At 43.8% G+C, this 17,887-nt stretch overlaps 1 protein-coding gene across 3 annotated transcripts in view; it reads right to left on the bottom strand.

Moving 5' to 3' along the window:
• Window positions 1-17,887, bottom strand: part of LOC115140328 (protein Niban 2-like) — a 98,232-nt gene that overhangs the window by 45,783 nt on the left and 34,562 nt on the right. Inside the window, exon 14 of one of the 3 annotated variants that reach the window (XM_029678660.2) lies at window positions 2,879-6,732. The exons of the other annotated variants lie outside the window; for them this stretch is intronic. Coding sequence (XP_029534520.2) covers window positions 5,507-6,732 — 1,226 coding nt within the window. The 3' untranslated portion in view covers window positions 2,879-5,506. Of the gene's footprint in view, window positions 1-2,878; window positions 6,733-17,887 lie in introns of those variants that run through there. 3 annotated transcript variants of the gene reach the window in all.

Here is a 17,887-nt window from a genome sequence, read left to right on the forward strand (position 1 = left end):
TCTCGCCTCCTACCGCCTGCTTCCATCTTTGAGGACATGTATTTCCATTGTTAGAGCTGTCACTTGGCTATCTAGTCAATATAATAGACAGTACAGAAGAGGAACATACAAAAAGGTGCATTTCATAAGACACTAGACTAGTACTTCTAGTGCAGGGATCATGAACTACATTTAGCCCCAGGACAAATTTTAATTGAGTGGATGGTCAGGGGGCCTGAACATAATTTTCAAATAGTTTGTGAACTGCAAATTGACCGCACGAAGCAAACAGTAAAACAATCATTTCAAACCTCAGAAGAGGAAGTCGAAGACTATCCTCCTCAGTGAATTTCATTAATATGGTGAAACATTTAGAATTTGATAAAACTATACTAAATATATTCACGTCACCAAATAATTGATTAAAACACTGTTTTGCAATGAAGGTCTACAATAGCCTCAACAGAACTCTGTAGAGTAGCGTCATGTGGTAGCCGGAGGACAGAATAGTTTCCGTCCTCTGGGTTCATTGACCTCAATACAAAACCTAGGAGGCTCATGGTTCTCACCCCATTCTATAGACTTACACATAAATGATAACTTCCGGAGGATGTCCTCCAACCTGTCAGAGCTCTTGCAGCATAAATTTACATGTTATCCACCCAATCAAAGGATCAGTGAATGAATCTAGTACTGAAAGCATATGCTACAGCTAGCTAGGACTGCAGTGGATAAAATGTAGGGAAAGACAGTTTTTGAACAAATTAATTTCTTTAAAAATGAAGTGGAAGAGCACAATACTTAATAGTATTTTTATGACTTTCAAACACCCGGCTGAAAACAGAGAGTGATACTATGTCAGCTACCTGGCTGTGGCTATCCAATACAGGAACTCTTCCAAGGTTTTCATTTATTGCCACCAACTGAAACTGTACTGCATGATTGTAGCGGGTTTACGAATGCGTTAGTTCTAGCTGATTGAGGACCTTATTACTGATGTTTGTTCTTTATGACAGTGTTTCTTTCTGCTTGCATTTTGTGTTTATATTTTGATGTGTTTTTCTGTAATTCATGTAATTCAGGGCTCATCTGTAGAAGAGGCCTTCATCTCAGTATTACTCCCTGATAAAAAAAAAAGGTCAAATAAATAAAATGGTAGACATGTTGAGTATGACATTAATAAGGTCGTTAGCTAATATGGTGACAATGCAGGCTATGGGTAGCGGTTATATGGTTTGGCTTGGAAATGTTTTTTTCCGCCTGGTCAGACAGCGGTGCACCGAAGTCTATAAGCGAAAGAAAAAGGTGAGAGGAGAGCGTGTAGATGCGATAAGCAATGTGTTCATGCAAAATGTTCATGCTGTTTGAATGTGGCTGCTATGAAATTGAACTGTGTTTGTATGTGATTAGGGCTGTATTCATTCTGCCGATTCGGTTGAAAATGTTTCTTAAAACGGAAAGAAAATGGAACGAAGATACCTGAATTTGTTCAACAGAAACTCTCGTTTGCAACTGTTGGACTAATGATTTCATCCTAGATCAGCAAGATGCAGGCAAGAGTGTGCAAGGCGGTATTCAATGTGTCACCGTCGGTCACCTTGATTACAAAAATGTCTCTTGACCTGTGCACCTACGTTGTACTTTAATTCATAGGCTAGGTTGTAGCAATGTCAACATGGGTATAGGGAAAATGTTAGTATCATGTAGTAGCCTGAACCCATTGATGTTACATTGAGCTGGTTGAATGGAATATGAATGACAGTCATCCAATATGCTGTAATAGAAATAAGGCCATGCTTATGATTTAAAAAAAAAACATTTTTAAAAATATCCCTCATTTTAAATGTCACTGATTTGTATACGTCACTCTACTATGGGTGGGAATACTTTAACAGATTTCCAAAATTAAAATCCGTTAGAGCTCATTTGCAGGTGTTTTTACAGTCTTATGTCTAACAATGTTTTTTTTAACCCACCAGTTGGGGAACCCAGTTCTAGTGCCTTCCCCCAGTTCTAGTGCCTTCCCCCAGTTCTAGTGCCTTCCCCCAGTTCTAGTGCCTTCCCCCAGTTCTGAAAGAAATTGTGTTCATAAATAACACACTGCTATTTTTTCCAAGGAGGAAAATAATCTCCATTAGTGCACATTGATGGTTCATACATCAAGTGCATATGACGTGACACCAAGGTTACATAATAAAAGGCTAAAATAGGAGATCCAAAACATTGAACAAAGGTCTCTTGAAATATTACCTAACCATTTTAACGAGGGATCTTTCATTTGGTTCGTGGAAGATCACTATTTAATGTGGGTTATACATACTATACCTTTGCAGTAGGCCTGTAGTCTCTACAGTTGGCATTTCCTAAAACAGACTATGGCTACTACGTCTCCCTTCAGACAGATTGGTTCATGCATCTCTGGTGAACTATGAATCTGCAGTTGAAACAAAGCAGGCACCCCACCACTGTTTAGAACAAATGCAGAGGGATGGGGCTGGAGAAATGAGATCAATCTCATATTCATATACAGGGCTATGGGCACAAGGAATGACCATCAATGGTACATTAACCATATTGATTTGTTTTTATTTAAACTTTTAACCATGTTTACAATTACGTTGCTTACAAACAATGGAGAAAAATAGATGAGGAATTATGACAGTCAATGTGAATGCAAGCTTAAATACTGCTCCACATGAACCCAACAACAATTTAAAAAGAGGGCAATCTGCGATTGGCACATCCATTTTGGAATTTGAGTAGTAACATTTCTCCATTCCCATCCCTCACCTGTTTGCCAACAATAGTGTCAGGATGCCCACGGTTGTTTTTCAATTCCCAGATTTCCCCCTTTAACAAACCTGTGTGTTCTAAAGGAAAACCATATCAGACCAACATATATCATCAATTATTTATGAAATCAATAAGTCTGCTGTATAACATTGAGTAAAACAAATCTAAAAGTACCCTCATCAAACGGGATGGGTTGGGGACACAAGGCAGTGTGGGTTGGGGACACAAGGCAGTGTGGGTTGGGGACACAAGGCAGTGTGGGTTGGGGACACAAGGCAGTGTGGGTTGGGGACACAAGGCAGTGTGGGTTGGGGACACAAGGCAGTGTGGGTTGGGGACACAAGGCAGTGTGGGTTGGGGACACAAGGCAGTGTGCAATACATAATAAATAGAAGGGGGAAAAAATTGGGGGGAAAAAAACATGTATATCAATGAAGGCACTGAAGATATGTAATTTGCAAAACGAAGGACTATGGTGGTGAAAAGGGCCAACAATGTATTTAATACTGTATGTACAGAGGCCTTTTCTGTTAGGAACCATTCAATGTCAGAACTGAGGTATTCCCAGTCATATCAATAATACATTGTAAAATATTAAGGACAACATATCAAATAGCATTACTAATTTGATGTTGTATTTTGCTATGATTTCCATGCCATGATATAACAGAACAGTTGTGTCTATCATTATGTTGGACAGATTGAAATGACTATTTGAAATAGAAAATGCAATGTTTTCCAGTATTCCATGATTCCCAGGCACCTTTCCATCAAATATCCCAGAAGATTATTGAAGACTGATGCACGATTACAAAAGTATTTGAAATCCTCTGATAATAAGACATATTAAACTGACAGGGAACTTCACAGAGCAACTGTATGAAAGTAGTGGGACATACAAACACCAATAAGATAACAAGGACATATTGGTCGTTGAATCTATGGAATAAATACTCAAGATTTTTATTTCGCTATGGCTAGCTCTAGCTTTGTACACCTTGCCGTGGTCCAATCGAAATACAATTTAACAGCATGGGTAAGCAGCACGCTAGACAGGATGTAGATTCAGGGTTAAACCAACTGGTGGAGCAGCAGTGGAGATCAGAGGTTTTACTAAGCAAACTTTAAACAAATCAATGATGCCACTGAACATTATACATGGTGTATAAAACATTAAGGACACCTGTCCTGTCCATGACAAAATGACCAGGTAAATACAGGTGAAAGCTATGATCAATTATTGATGTCACTTGTTAAATCCTCTTCAAATCGGTATAGCTGAAGGGGAGGAGACAGGTTAAAGAAGGATGTTTAAGCCTTGAGACGGATTGTGGATGTGTGCCATTTAGAGGGTGAATGAGCAAGACCAGATTTAAGCATCTTGGAACAGGAAGTGGTAGTAGGTGCCAGGCGCACCGATTTGTGTCAAGAACTGCAACGCTGCTGGGCTTTTTCCACGCTCAACAGTTTCCTGTGTGTATCATGAATGGTCCACCACCCAAAACAACTTGACAACTGTGGGAAGCACTGGAGCCAACATGGGCCAGCATCCCTGTGGAACGCTTACAACACCTTGTAGAGCCAACATGGGCCAGCATCCCTGTGGAACGCATGACACCTTGTAGAGTCAACATGGGCCAGCATCCCTGTGGAAGGCATGACACCTTGTAGAGTCAACATTGGCCAGCATCCCTGTGGAACGCATGACACCTTGTAGAGCCAACATGGGCCAGCATCCCTGTGGAACGCATGACACCTTGTAGAGCCAACATGGGCCAGCATCCCTGTGGAACGCATGACACCTTGTAGAGCCAACTTGGGCCAGCATCCCTGTGGAACGCATGACACCTTGTAGAGCCAACATGGGCCAGCATCCCTGTGGAACGCATGACACCTTGTAGAGTCAACATGGGCCAGCATCCCTGTGGAACGCATGACACCTTGTAGAGTCAACATGGGCCAGCATCCCTGTGGAACGCATGACACCTTGTAGAGTCCATGACCCAACGAATTGAGGCGGTTCTGAGGGGAAAGGGGGTGCAACTCAATATTAGGAAGGTGTCTAAGATTTTGTATACCCAACCAAGAACAGCACCTGAATTGTGCAATTTCATATTTACAGAACACCATGACGAGGACAACTGGGTCCTTCAATCGTCCTCATCATTCACTACACAGTGAATATATACTAAAAAAGGATCATGGAATGAGTTCCCCTTGTGTGGATGTAATGCAATGCAATACACACTTGTACATGTTATCAAATGGAATGTGGGTTGAATGGAATGCACATGCTTTATCAGTTGGAATGTCTGTCAAAATATAGAAACAACACGAAAACAAGAGACATTCAAGTTGTACTTGAGCCCCACCTAAGGTACAGACTGATTTAGTATTGGTAGATAATATTAGTACAACAAAAAAAAGTTTAGAACTTATTAGAATTATCTTGAAGGTGTAAACCAAATCAGATGATCTAATGGAAAAACTACTGTATACCAACCATTTTCCATGTATTAAATTGTCTATGCTTTTGTGAGATTAGGTTAATATAGTATAATATGCCTGTCTTCAGAAAAAAAACACATCTAAATCAATGCCAGCATACAGCCTAAATGAGGACAAATTCCTCACTGACTCTCTGCCTTCCTGGAGTCCTTCTCCTCCTTTCTGGTCTCAGTCATTGTTCTGTGCTTCTGTTCCCTACTGGGCCAGTCACTCGCTCTGCTGTTCCCTACTGGACCACAGTCACTCCATCACCCCCTGCCTCAGGGACCACCTCTACTGCCTCTGGCCCCTCTGTACTGGGGGCAGCATCCTCCACCTTCTTCACTGCCTCACTGGTGAGAGACTGGAAGCCACTGTTGTGTGGCGGGGACAGGGAGTCCAAATCCACTGTGGCCTGTTCCAACTCTGGTCTGACTACTGAAGTGCTCTCTAGCTCCCCTGGTATTGGTCCTGGGACAGGGACTTGCTCCATCTCCAGGGCTGTTGGTATGGCTTTAGGCATTTCTGCTGGTATGGCTGCAGGGACTTGCTTGCTGTCCAGGGTTGTTGGTGTGGGGATCTCCTCTTTTGCTACGGGTGTTGCTGCTACCCCAGTCTGAGCAGAGAGCGAGGACAATACCTCCTCTAAACTGGAAGGAGTGCTTTCCTCTTGGCTAAAAGCTGTTGGTGCCAGAGCCTCCTGCTGAATTGGTTTTAAAGATTCCTCCTTTTTGCTAAAGGGTACACTATCCTGGCTTGAGGGTGAAACTTCTGCCACTGCCTCCAGTACAGTTATCTCCACAGCTGGCTCGCTGTCCTCTCCCTGCACTGCATTGTCAATCTCCCGTATGGCACTCTCGATGGCTGACGCTGTACTCTCAGGGTCGTGTAAAAAGCTCTTGGCCTCTGGGGACTTCATCGCACACTCAGCTTCCTTGGGTAAATCTTCTGAGATTTTGGTCTGTATCTCTGGGGCCTCACTCAAGATTGTCGCCGGCTCACCTTCTAGGACAGAGCCATTGGTTAGGGCAGGGGAAGGAATGTTCTCTGGCTGGACTGGAGGAGGAGGGGCCTTTCTCTTTCCTTTCAGACTGGTTCCATTAACTTTGGCTGGTTCCTGGTGGACACTCTCTGGAGATGAGAGGGCATCGGTGTCCTGGTCCACTCCCTCCTCAGGCTGGTCTACTCCCTCCTCAGGAATGCTGTCCACCATGGGGATGTCCAGACGGGACTCCAGGATGGGAGAGCCATCCAGCTGGATCATAGAAACTACCTGCTTCATCCTGCGCCTCCTCTGGGCCGCCCCTCCTGTGCTGTCCCCAGTCTCCACCTCTTCCTGTCCTGTCCCATACTCCCCAGCCCAGTCGATGGCAGGGTTATCCCCCAGCAGGTGGAGGTTGGGATCACTGCTGGTCAGCACTATGCTGTCCCTGTAAAGGTTGTGTCTTCTCTGGACTGCTGCCTCCTTGACAGCTACAGTAAGAGGGAAGAAGAGACAGACATTAAGACATTGTACACAGACCACAGGAGAAGTAGCTCTTAACACGGCCTGGAGTTTTCCCTACGGAGGTCACTTGGTAAGGAAGAACTCTGGGCCATAGCTACAGCACATTAGTACTCTTCCATGCACCAAATACATAACGCATTCAAATAGTATAGACTACAGGATGTTAAATTCAAATCTTCCCATCACTATGCCAATAATCAATGAAAACTTTGCAAATCAACTTGGAGGTACACAACTCTCCCCCTCTCGTCAGGATCCGTTTGTCCGTTACCAAGAACCCTATACCGTTTTTAATTTATTAACTTTTTGCAATACAGGTAAACTGTTTAAATTCCCCCAAATAAGCATACATTTTTAAATGTTCACACATTTAGTCAAATTGTGTGTTTCAAAATATACATTTTTTGTATGTTTTGTACAAATACTTTTATACATGTCATCCATAGCCACTGGTTATGAACATGACGGTTATTTGGTAGTACGATGAGAGAATTTCGCTCGATGCCTACGTATTATATTCTCTGTGCTCTTTTTCGGATTTATGTTGAACCCTAACTCGTTACAAGGAAGTGAACCAGTTGCCTTTATGAAGAGTGAGACCAGACGTTTTATTATTATTTATTTTTTTTCACCTTTATTTAACCAGGTAGGCCAGTTGAGAACACCTTTATTTAACCAGGTAGGCCAGTTGAGAACACCTTTATTTAACCAGGTAGGCCAGTTGAGAACAGGTTGTCATACAACTGCGACCTGGTCAAGATAAAGCAAAGTAGTGCGACAAACACAGTTACACATAGAATAAACAAAAGTACAGTCAGTAACACATTAGAAAAATCTATATCCAATGTGTGCAAATAGAGTAAAGAGGTAAGACAAATAGGCCATTGTAGCGAAGTAATTACAATTTAGCAAATTAACACTGGAGTGATAGATGTGCAAGTAGAAATACTGGTGTGCAAAAGAACAAAATAAATAAATAAAAACAATATGGGATGAGGTAGGAGGTTGGATGGGCTATTTACAGATGGGCTGTGTACAGCTGTAGCGATCGGTAAGCTGCTCAGATAGCTGATGCTTAAAGTTAGTGAGGGAGATAAGTCTCCAACTAAAGCGATTTTTGCAATTCGTTCAAGTCATTGGCAGCAGAGAACTGGTAGGAAAGGCGGCCAAAGTAGGTGTTGGCTTTGGGGATGACCAGTGAGATATACCTGCTGGAGCTCGTACTACAGGTGGGTGTTATGGTGACCAGTGAGCTGAGATAAGGTGGGGCTTGACCTAGAAAATACTTATCGATGACCTGGAGCCAGTGGGTCTGGTGACATATGTAGCGAGGGCCACCAGACAAGAGCATAGAGGTCGCAGTGGTGGGTAGTATATGGGGCTTTGGTGACAAAACAGATGGCACTGTGATAGCAAATTGGATGCAGTCTAAGTAGAGTGTTGGAGGCTATTTTGTAGATGATGTCGCCAAAGTCGAGGATCAGTAGGATAATCAGGTTATGTTTGGCGGCGTAAGTGAAGGAGGCTTTTGCGAAATAGGTAGCTGATTCTAGATTTAATTTTGGATTGGAGATGCTTACTGAGTCTGGCAGGAGAGTTTAGTCTAGCCAGCCACCTAGGTATGTAATTGTTCACATATTCTAAGTCAAAACTGTCCAGAGTAGTGATGCCAGTCGGGCAGCGATTGGTTGAAGAGCATGCATTTAGTTTTACTAGAGTTTAAGAGCAGTTGGAGACCACAGAACGAGTGTTGTATGGCATTGAAGCTCATTGAGGTTTGTTAAGTGTCCAAAAGGGCCAGATGTATATAGAATGGTGTCATCTGCGTAGAGGTGGATCAAGGAATCACCCGCATCAAAAGCGACATTGAAATATACACAGAGAAAGGAGTTGGCCCGAGAATTGAACCCTGTGGTACCCCCAAAGAGAGTGCCAGAGGTCCGGAAAACAGGTCCTCCGATTTGACACACTGAAATCTGAGAAGTAGTTGGTGGACCAGGCGAGGCAGTCATTTGAGAAACCAAGGTTGTTGAGTCTGCCAATAAGAATACGGTGATTGACAGAGTCAAAAGCCTTGGCAAGGTCGATAAAGACGGCTGCACAGTACTGTCTTTTATCAATAGCGGTTATGATATCGTTTAGTACCTTGAGTGTGGCTGAGGTGCACCCGTGACCAGCTCGGAAACCGGATTGCACAGCGGAGAAGGTACGGTGGGATTCGAAATGGCCAGTGATTTGTTTGTGAACTTGGCTTTCGAAGACTTTAGAAAGGCAGGGCAGGATGGATTTAGTTCTGTAACAGTTTGGGTCTAGAGTGTCACCCCCTTTGAAGAGGGGGATGGCCGTGGCAGCTTTCCAATCTTTAGGAATCTCGGACGATACGAAAGACGTTGAACAGGCTAGTAATAGAGGTTGCAACAATGGCGGCGGATAATTTTAGAAAGAGAGGGTCCAGATTGTCTAGCCCAGCTGATTTGTACGGGTCCAGGTTTTGCAGCTCTTTCAGAACATCTGCTATCTGGATTTGGGTGAAGGAGAAGCTGGGGAGGCTTGGGCAAGTAGCTGTGGGGGGTGCTGAGCTGTTGGCCGGGGTAGCCAGGAGGAAAGCATGGCCAGCCGTAGAGAAATGCTTATTGAAATTCTCGATTATCGTGGACGGAGACAGAAGTAGAAAATGAATTCTACTCCAAGCAAAAACCTAAAATCGGTCAGTACTCCACTCGACAGGAACTGAAGTCCCACATTCTGCAACTTTAACCTCACGCATCTCATGAGAACAGTGCAGTAGGAAAACAGGAATGGAGTCCAGTTGAGGAAAAATTATTGTGAACGCAGTTCCTTCGGAGTGGCTCCCTGTGTTGTTGCGTATCCTCACCAAATGGGGTCGGCTTAGTTACCTTAGAGTTTTTGGGAACAGGAATGATGGTAGTCAGCAGGAAACAGGGCTGAAATGTCAGTGAAGACGCCATCTAGCTGGTCTGTGCATGCCCCGAGGTCGCGCACCGGAATACAGCCTTAGGATTGTTGATCAGTTTAAAATATATATATATATCATAATAAAATAATTTCATGTCAACCTCGGAGAGCGAGATCATCCTGTCCTCCAGGACAGTGGGGGCCCTCTTGCAAAGCTCTGTTTTTGTTAAAGACTGCATAAAAAGCATTCAGTTCATCTGGTAGAGGCATCATTAGGCAGTTCAGGGCTGGGTCCTCTTTTATAATTCATAATAGACTGTAGTCCTTGACATGCATCAGAACCGGTGTAGATGAATTTCACCTTATTCTTGTATTGTCCTTTCGCATTTTTGATGAATCTGTGGAGGTCGTAGCGGGACTGCTTGTAATGCAGTCGTAGCAATGGCCCTAGCCTCAGGCTGCTAAAGCCCCATATGTGGTGGCTCTGTCCATTAGCTTGGCGCGTATCTAAGTGGCTTTTGTTTGGGAAAGCAGTGAACTTTAAACGTTGTCGATGCACTTTCTTATGAAGCCGGTGACGGAGGTCGTAAACTTGTCAATGTTATTGGCAAAGTTATATTTCAGTCCTTACTAGCAAAGCAGTCTTGTAGCCTAGACTCTGCTTCATCTGACCATTTCTATATCGAGCACGTCACGGGATATCAAATTAATTTGATTCATTAAAATGTGTTTTTGTGCAATATTCCAAATGCCTGTATTGCAAGAATCACTTTCTTTGTATTTTCTGTTTTCCCGAGTGATTATGTTCGCTTGTTCTCATGCTGTCTTTTTGGTATCATCTCCTTCACTCCTTCTGTGCTGTGTGCACCTTCCTATTTACAACATTGATCTAAATATAATGACGATATGATCCTGTCTCAAAAGGCGGGCGACAAGCTTATGTCCAAAATATGCTCATAGAAACGCATTGGGCTTATTTTAGACATTTTGTCTAGAGTGAAACTTCCTCTCTGACAAGTGGTTTCAACTCCCTACCTGCATTTGAGGTTTGGTCCAACAGAATGGGTCATATGGACACAGAAATACAGGGACATTATTTGAATGTAGAGGAGAAGTTAAGTCTCAACTCAAATTGCACGAAGAGCAGACACTACTAAAACAGAACTATCAATGAACAATGATTCTGGAAAAGTAACGCTAAGTTCGTCTCGTGCTGCATTGCGGTACCACATATAAATAAATGGCTGCTACATGAAGTTAGTCATTATTAGTGAATGTGCATTATGCATGGTTCTGTTTTTTATTTGTTTTTTACAAGAAGTGCATCTCCGTAGACTTCAAAGCCAGACCAGTGATTACTGCAAAAAAGCAGGTAAAACTATTTTCTAAAATAATGAAATTAGTGGGGCTTATATTTAGACTTATTTCACGTGACCTGAATTCATCTAGTAACTGCAGACTGTTTGAAATGCTGTGTATTTGACCTTTATTGTACTACGATAATGGGGAGGCAGGTGGTTAGAGCATTGGGCCAGTAACTGAATGGTTGCTGGATCGATTCGCTGAGCTGACAGGGTAAAAAAAGCATCTGTCTCTCTTCCCCTGAGCAAGGCAGTTAACCCACTGTTCCCCGGCTGCCAAAACTGTATGTCGATTAAGGCAGCCACCTCTCTGATTCTGAAGGGTTGTGTTCAGTTGTACAATTGACTAGGTATCCCGCTTTCCTTACAAAGCTTATTCAGAAAAAACGTATTCAGATCCCTTGACTTTCTCCAAATGTTATGTTACAGTCCTTGTCGGCTCGCTTGTGTATCGAATAGCAAGAGTATAAAAACTTTAGTGCCTCTCGTGGCCAAGGAGACGTGCTGGTAAAAGTTGGGCATCACGTGTCTTAGCAACATCCCTGGCAACAAAAAGTACAGCTTCTGGGTGCACGGTTTCCTGCTTGTTTAGAGCCTCGTACAGATCGTTGAGTGCCAGGGAGGTGTTGGCTTGAGGAGGGATGTAGACTGCAGTGATGATAACAGATGAACATGGCATTTGACCTTTTGGTTTTGGGAAACAGCTGAGATTTAATGATGCTCCTTCAAAATGTCTAATGAACTTTAGATGTTTTTGGGAAACTGAGCCATGGACAATAAATTAAGTGAGACAAAACAAATTTGTAAAACAATTTTAGGTGCAAATTACACTATTTGTATGTGGAAATGTTGTATAAATCACCTTTCAGTGTAAAAAACATGGAAATGTAACACAAAAATGTTTTGTGTTAAGTGAGCATTGGTCTTGAGCCAAAAAATTAAATTGACATGAGCACCACAATGCCTATTTCAAGCAAATGTATTTATAAAGCCCTTTTTACATCAGCCGATGTCAAAGTGCTATACGGAAACCCAGCCTAAAACACCAAACAATGCAGATGTTGAAGAACAGTGGCTAGGAAAAACTCTAGAAAGATGAACCTAGGAAGAAACCTAGAGCGGTGGCCTGTCCTCTTCTGGCTGTGCCGGGTAGAGATTAATAAAATATATATATATATATTTCACCCATGCTCTACTTTAGTGTTAAGCACACAGCTTTGGCCTACAACAGTAGCTATTTGTCTATTGTACTTCAAACAACGGCGCCGACAGAGATGGCCGCCTCGCTTCGCGTTCCTAGGAAACTATGCAGTTTTTTTTTTTTTTTTACGTGTTATTTCTTACATTAGTACCCCAGGTCATCTTAGGTTTCATTACATACAGTCGAGAAGAACTACTGAATATAAGATCAGCGTCAACTCACCATCAGTACGACCAAGAATATGTTTTCCGCGACGCGGATCCTGTGTTCTGCCTTACAAACAGGTCAACGGAATTGATTCCAGGCAGCGACCCCAAAAAACGACTTCGTTAAAGAGGGAAACGTAGCGGTCTTCTGGTCAGACTCCGGACACGGGCACATCGTGCACCACTCCCTAGCATTCTTCTTGCCAATGTCCAGTCTCTTGACAACAAGGTTGATGAAATCCGAGCAAGGGTAGCATTCCAGAGGGACATCAGAGACTAACGTTCTCTGCTTCACGGAAACATGGCTCACTGGAGAGACGCTATCCGAGGCGGTGCAGCCAGCGGGTTTCTCCACGCATCGCGCCGACAGAAACAAACATCTTTCTGGTAAGAAGAGTGGCGGGGGCGCATGCCTCATGACTAACGAGACATGGTGTGATGAAGGAAACATACAGGAACTCAAATCCTTCTGTTCACCTGATTTAAAATCCCTCACAATCAAATGTAGACCGCATTATCTACCAAGAGAATTCTCTTCGATTATAATCACAGCCGTATATATCCCCCCCCAAGCAGACACATCGATGGCTCTGAACGAACTTTATTTAACTCTTTGCAAACTGGAAACCATTTATCCGGAGGCTGCATTCATTGTAGCTGGGGATTTTAACAAAGCTAATCTGAAAACAAGACTCCTCCTTAAATTTTATCAGCATATCGATTGCGCAACCAGGGGTGGTAAAACCTTGGATCATTGCTATTCCAACTTCCGCTACGCATATAAGGCCCTGCCCCGCCCCCCTTTCGGAAAAGCTGACCACGACTCCATTTTGTTGATCCCTGCCTACAGACAGAAACTTAAACAAGAGGCTCCCACGCTGAGGTCTGTCCAACGCTGGTCCGACCAAGCTGACTCCACACTCCCAAGACTGCTTCCATCACGTGGACTGGGACATGTTTCGTATTGCGTCAGATAACAATATTGACGAATACGCTGATTCGGTGTGCGAGTTCATTAGAACGTGCGTTGAAGATGTCGTTCCCATAGCAACGATAAAAACATTCCCTAACCAGAAACCGTGGATTGATGGCAGCATTCGCGTGAAACTGAAAGCGCGAACCACTGCTTTTAATCAGGGCAAGGTGTCTGGTAACATGACCGAATACAAACAGTGCAGCTATTCCCTCCGCAAGGCTATCAAACAAGCTAAGCGTCAGTACAGAGACAAAGTAGAATCTCAATTCAACGGCTCAGACACAAGAGGCATGTGGCAGGGTCTACAGTCAATCACGGACTACAAGAAGAAACCCAGCCCAGTCACGGACCAGGATGTCTTGCTCCCAGGCAGACTAAATAACTTTTTTGCCCGCTTTGAGGACAATACAGTGCCACTGACACGGCCTGCAACGAAAAATGCGGTCTCTCCTTCACTGCAGCCGACGTGAGTAAAACATTTAAACGTGTTAACCCTCGCAAGGCTGCAGGCCCAGACGGCATCCCCAGCCGCGCCCTCAGAGCATGCGCAGACCAGCTGGCCGGTGTGTTTACGGACATATTCAATCAATCCCTATACCAGTCTGCTGTTCCCACATGCTTCAAGAGGGCCACCATTGTTCCTGTTCCCAAGAAAGCTAAGGTAACTGAGCTAAACGACTACCGCCCCGTAGCACTCACTTCCGTCATCATGAAGTGCTTTGAGAGACTAGTCAAGGACCATATCACCTCCACCCTACCTGACACCCTAGACCCACTCCAATTTGCTTACCGCCCAAATAGGTCCACAGACGATGCAATCTCAACCACTCTGCACACTGCCCTAACCCATCTGGACAAGAGGAATACCTATGTGAGAATGCTGTTCATCGACTACAGCTCGGCATTCAACACCATAGTACCCTCCAAGCTCGTCATCAAGCTCGAGACCCTGGGTCTCGACCCCGCCCTGTGCAACTGGGTACTGGACTTCCTGACGGGCCGCCCCCAGGTGGTGAGGGTAGGCAACAACATCTCCTCCCCGCTGATCCTCAACACGGGGCCCCACAAGGGTGCGCTCTGAGCCCTCTCCTGTACTCCCTGTTCACCCACGACTGCGTGGCCACGCACGCTCCAACTCAATCATCAAGTTTGCGGACGACACAACAGTGGTAGGCTTGATTACCAACAACGACGAGACGGCCTACAGGGAGGAGGTGAGGGCCCTCGGAGTGTGGTGTCAGGAAAATAACCTCACACTCAACGTCAACAAAACAAAGGAGATGATTGTGGACTTCAGGAAACAGCAGAGGGAACACCCCCCTATCCACATCGATGGAACAGTAGTGGAGAGGGTAGCAAGTTAAGTTCCTCGGCATACACATCACAGACAAACTGAATTGGTCCACTCACACAGACAGCATCGTGAAGAAGGCGCAGCAGCGCCTCTTCAACCTCAGGAGGCTGAAGAAATTCGGCTTGTCACCAAAAGCACTCACAAACTTCTACAGATGCACAATCGAGAGCATCCTGGCGGGCTGTATCACCGCCTGGTATGGCAACTGCTCCGCCCTCAACCGTAAGGCTCTCCAGAGGGTAGTGAGGTCTGCACAACGCATCACCGGGGGCAAACTACCTGCCCTCCAGGACACCTACACCACCCGATGTTACAGGAAGGCCATAAAGGACATCAACCACCCGAGCCACTGCCTGTTCACCCCGCTATCATCCAGAAGGCAAGGTCAGTACAGGTACATCAAAGCTGGGACCGAGAGACTGAAAAACAGCTTCTATCTCAAGGCCATCAGACTGTTAAACAGCCACCACTAACATTGAGTGGCTGCTGCCAACACACTGACATTGACACTGACCCAACTCCAGCCACTTTAATAATGGGAATTGATGGGAAATGTAAATATATCACTAGCCACTTTAAACAATGCTACCTTATATAATGTTACTTACCCTACATTATTCATCTCATATGCATACGTATATACTGTACTCTATATCATCGACTGCATCCTTATGTAATACATGTATCACTAGCCACTTTAACTATGCCACTTTGTTTACTTTGTCTACATACTCATCTCAAATGTATATACTGTACTCGATACCATCTACTGTATGCTGCCCTGTACCATCACTCATTCATATATCCTTATGTACATATTCTTTATCCCCTTACACTGTGTATAAGACAGTAGTTTTGGAATTGTTAGTTAGATTACTTGTTGGTTATTACTGCATTGTCGGAACTAGAAGCACAAGCATTTCGCTACACTCGCATTAACATCTGCTAACCATGTCTATGTGACAAATACAATTTGATTTGATTTGGCAGGTTGCTTAGGATTCAAACAGCCTAATTTATACTCTTCAGAGGGATAATGAACATCAGTGTCCTGCTTTTAAATGTATGTATTATATTATTACACTGTTTATAGATAGACATTTACAATAAGACTTTTTGTAGTTGAAACATTTATTTGGGCTGCAATTTCTGAGGCTGATATCTTTAATGAACTTATCCTCTGCTGCAGAGGTAACTCTGGGTCTTCCATTCCTGTGGCGGTCCTCATGAGAGCCAGTTATAATAGCGCCTGATGGTTTTTGCAACTGCACTTGAAGAAACTTTCAAAGTTCTTAAAATTCTCTGGATTGACTGACCTTCACATCTTAACCCATTTCATCCCATCAGTCACAGTAGTGACCGTAAAGAACATTTCCAGTTATACGGCTCTGACATTTTTACTAAATGACGTATCAATGCATTTCCAGGAAATATTGAAATAATAAAGGGTCTCAATGAAATATATGCAGTGTCACATGTTTAGTGTAAATTGTCACATGACCAGAGCCGTTTACTTCCTGGTTGCACCATGAGAAGAGGATGGCTGCGTCAAAGATCCCAAACAAAAGGTTAGTAAAGTATGTTAACATAGTTGGGACAAAGATATTTGGTACACATCATCTTTAAGGTGTCTAGTATTGATATATGCATTTGAAATTACTCAACTTTGTTCAGTGTGGTCATAGAATGTGTAAACATGTTGACGGCACCAATAGTGACCGGCGGGATAACACAGTGTATCTAGGTATAGACATAGTTATACACATACATAGTTCTACCCAACTTTCTACTCTGTTTTTTCTTTTAGTTTCACTTTGAGTCAAGTTGTGGATATGTTGGATCAAGGTTTCCGCCCAGACAAGGAAACATTGCAGTTATCCCTCAAAATGAGAAAGATGCAGTCTTCACTGATTGTGATAGTAATGGGTCAGATATGGACTATGAGGGGGAGACAGGCCATTTGCCAGCCAGGCTGTTGAATGCATACGCTGAACCTATGCAAACAGATCATGACAGGAAAAACGTTACCAGTGATGATGAAATACCCCTCAGCACTCCCCTTCCTCCCCCACCACCGTTGATAATGAAGAGCCAATGGCCTCTACCCACCAGAGGGTCCAGTCAGAAGAGCCAAGGGCAAAGCTGCAGGTGGTCAAAACTAAAGATTGAACACTCAAACGATCGAAGAGGCCTGCCACCACTTTGATTCCAGAACACATAGTATACAGCCCCAATGCTGTGATTCCAGAACACATAGTATACAGTCCCAATGCTGTGATTCCAGAACACATAGTATACAGCCCCACCGCTGTGATTCCAGAACACATAGTATACAGCCCCAATGCTGTGATTCCAGAACACATAGTATACAGCCCCAATGCTGCAGAATGTGTCAAACAAAGCTGCCCTCAACCCAATGGATGTTTCCTACTAATGTATCCACCCACCCTAAGAGAGATCACCATTGACATGTCCAACCTCTACTCCACCCAGACCAAGGACAAGCAACTGTATGGATGTGCTCAAATCAAAGTTTATTTGTCACGTGCACCGAATACAACAGGTGTAGACCTTACAGTGAAATGCTTACTTACAGGCTCTAACCAATAGTGCAAAAAATGTATTAGGTGGACAATAAGTAAAGAAATAAAACCGTACAGTAGCGAGGCTACATACAGACACTGGTTCGTCAGGCTGATTGAGGTAGTATGTACATGTAGATATGTGACTATGCATATATGATGAACAGAGAGTAGCAGTAGCGTAAAAAAGGGGATGGCGGGTGGTAGGACACAATGCAGATAGCCCGGTTAGCTGGTTGGTCGGGCTAATTGAGGTAGTATGTACATGAATGTATAGTTAAAGTGACTATGCATATATGATAAACAGAGAGTAGCAGCAGTGCAAGCCACAATGCAAATAGTGGCTTGCTTAGTGCATTGCCCAAGCCACAATGCAAATAGTCCGGGTAGCCATTTAATTACCTGTTCAGTAGTCTTATGGCTTGGGGATAAAACTGTTGAGAAGCCTTTTTGTCCTAGACTTGGCACTCCGGTACCGCTTGCCATGCGGTAGTAGAGAGAACAATCTATGACTGGGGTGGCTGG

This window comes from Oncorhynchus nerka, linkage group LG13 (genome assembly GCF_034236695.1).
Source record: "Oncorhynchus nerka isolate Pitt River linkage group LG13, Oner_Uvic_2.0, whole genome shotgun sequence".
NCBI lineage: Eukaryota > Metazoa > Chordata > Actinopteri > Salmoniformes > Salmonidae > Oncorhynchus > Oncorhynchus nerka.